General features: G+C 59.4%; 1 protein-coding gene across 1 annotated transcript; it reads left to right on the top strand.

Moving 5' to 3' along the window:
* The first annotated feature begins 275 nt into the window (after positions 1-275).
* Positions 276-2,158, top strand: LOC134016044 (trinucleotide repeat-containing gene 6C protein-like). The gene is made up of 3 exons (XM_062455466.1): positions 276-406; positions 1,255-1,476; positions 2,035-2,158. The coding sequence occupies exons 2-3, from the start codon at positions 1,269-1,271 to the stop codon at positions 2,127-2,129; spliced, it is 303 nt and encodes a 100-aa protein (XP_062311450.1). The 5' UTR covers positions 276-406; positions 1,255-1,268; the 3' UTR covers positions 2,130-2,158.
* The last annotated feature ends 438 nt before the right edge of the window (positions 2,159-2,596 follow it).

Genomic DNA, 2,596 nt, shown 5'->3' with positions numbered 1-2,596 from the left:
CGGGGTCTCTCAGACTAACACTGGGGATGTGACAGTGAGAGAGTGAGTGTGAATGATGAACAGGCAGGGAGTCATGTTTGTCCCCCACCCCATTGACCACAAAAAAGACAACCTCTTAGTTAACCCACCTTGTGCAGCTTGAACTGAAAAGCATCAATCTTTCTGCTTTGTCAGCCCTTTTGTGTTGATATCATGTTTTTCTATATTCTTGTTTTTCTATAAAATGATGTGAATGTCTCTTCCCCCCCCCCCCCCCCCACTCCCTCTGGCCTTAACACTGGACCACCACCGCCACGCTAGGCTCCTCCCCCACGCCCTCTCACAGCGGCCCCCCCCGCCAGCGACTGGCCCGTCACTGGCTACACTAGCTCATTCAGCCTCTCCTCCCCGGAGGGAGAGAGCGCAGGTACACGCCCACAGCCCCTCCTCCTCCCCTCCCTAGTTTGACACCCCTTCTCAACCCTACTGTGGCTCAGCCCCAGCACAACTCTCCTGTGTGTGTGTGTGTGTGTGTGTGTGAATCCCCTCGGTTGACGCTCCCCTAGTCCTCCGCACCCTCCTTGTGCACGGTGGGCCACCCTTGTCGCGTCTCGTTTGCGGATGGCAACCGGTGACGTCATCATGCGCTTGCTGTGAGGAAGCTCGGCTTTCCAAACGAGGCCACTTCTGCATTCTTAGAATCGTCCACCACTGTCGCCCAAAAACGGGGGCGAATTGACATGCCACCCTCTAGTTCCTCTACACAGACTATCAACAGGCCTTGAAGAGACCTGTTATAACTGGACTGTGGTGGCTAAAGTTCTGCTTCTCCTCCCTCCCCCTCCCTCTCCTCCTCTCTCACTCCCTCCCTCCCGCTCTCCCCCTCCCTCTCCTCCTCTCTCACTCCTCCTCTCTCCCCCCCCTCCCGCTCTCCCCCTCCCTCTCCTCCTCCCTCTCCTCCTCTCTCACTCCCCCTCCCTCTCCTCCTCTCTCACTCCCCCTCCCTCTCCTCCTCTCTCACTCCCCCTCCCTCTCCTCCTCTCTCACTCCCCCCTCCCTCTCCCCCCCTCCCGCTCTCCTCCTCTCACTCCCCCCCCCCCCTCTCCTCCTCCTCTCACTCCCCCTCCCTCTCCTCCTCTCTCACTCCCCCTCCCTCTCCTCCTCTCTCACTCCCCCTCCCTCTCCTCCTCTCTCACTCCCCCTCCCTCTCCTCCTCTCTCACTCCCCCTCCCTCTCCCCCCCCTCCCGCTCTCCCCCTCCCTCTCTCCCCCTCAGGGAAGCTGTCAGACATGAAGTCCACCTGGTCGTCGGGCCCCGTGTCCCACAGCCAGGCCTCCCTGTCCCACGAGCTGTGGAAGGTGCCCCAGGGGCCCCGCAACACCGCCGCCGCCCCCTCCAGGCCCCCGCCGGGGCCTCACCAACACCAAGCCCCCCTCGTCCACCTGGGGGGGCAACTCCCTGGGCTGGCCCAGGGCTGGAGCAACTCCTACACGTCAGGTGAGCGCTCCAGGTTCACCTCGCCACTCCCACACAGTGCCTTTTTAAAAACCGGGTTCACAATTTCGAATCATCTATTTCTAATCATCCACTAAAAGCACGATCGTTATCGTGAACTGCATCCTGATTTACAAGAAGTAGCTTGGGCCTGGGAGACCTTGTTGTCGCTATGATCGCAGTGCTGTGAGGAACAGAAGTGGTTTAGGTGTGGCTGGTCGACGCCACAGCCCCGCTCCAGTCTCTTCTAGGTGGAGCGTCGCACACACACACACACACACGTGTGGTTAGACACGCCTGTCTCCTGTCAAACGGACATACTGAGGTTTAACCCCGCACGCGTAACGGTGAGAGAGGTTGACGAGTAGCACACGAGAGCCGTGGCGTTTGTGAAGACATTTTTAATACAAATGTTTATAATATCTCCAGAGATGGAAAAAAATAAGACATTAGTACAGAACCATGATGGAAATAGATAGTGAGGTTAATATGAATATCAATTTTTCCCCCCCAACCCTAATTGTGACTATTGGTTGTCGATCATGTGTTTTCCCCCTCCAGAGGGCACCACCTGGAGCACAGACAGCTCCAACAGGACTAGCAGCTGGCTGGTGCTGAGGAACCTCACCCCACAGGTGTGTACAGGTGTGGGGTGAGAGGAGGTGTGTGTGTGTGTGGGGGGGGGGGAGAGGATGTGTGTGTGTGGGGGGGGGGGGGGGAGGAGGTGTGTGTGTGTGTGGGGGGGGGGGAGGTGTGTGTGTGTGGGGGGGGGGAGAGGAGGTGTGTGTGTGGGGGGGGGAGAGGAGGTGTGTGTGTGTGGGGGGGGGAGAGGAGGTGTGTGTGTGTGTGTGTGTGTGGGGGGAGAGAGGAGGTGTGTGTGTGTGTGGGGGGGGAGAGGAGGTGTGTGTGTGTGGGGGTGAGGAGGTGTGTGTGAGTGTGTGGGGGAGAGGGGAGGTGTGTGTGTGTGTGGGGGAGAGGAGGTGTGTGTGTGGGGGGGGGGGGGAGAGGAGGTGTGTGTGTGTGTGTGGGGGGGGGGGGGGAGAGGAGGTGTGTGTGTGTGTGTGTGTGTGGGGGAGAGAGGAGGTGTGTGTGTGGGGGGGGGAGAGGAGGGGAGAGGAGGTGT

This window comes from Osmerus eperlanus, unplaced genomic scaffold, assembly GCF_963692335.1.
Source record: "Osmerus eperlanus unplaced genomic scaffold, fOsmEpe2.1 SCAFFOLD_925, whole genome shotgun sequence".
Lineage (NCBI taxonomy): Eukaryota > Metazoa > Chordata > Actinopteri > Osmeriformes > Osmeridae > Osmerus > Osmerus eperlanus.
The sequence above is the reverse complement of the archived record's forward strand: the minus strand, read 5'-3'. Positions and strand labels throughout refer to the sequence as shown.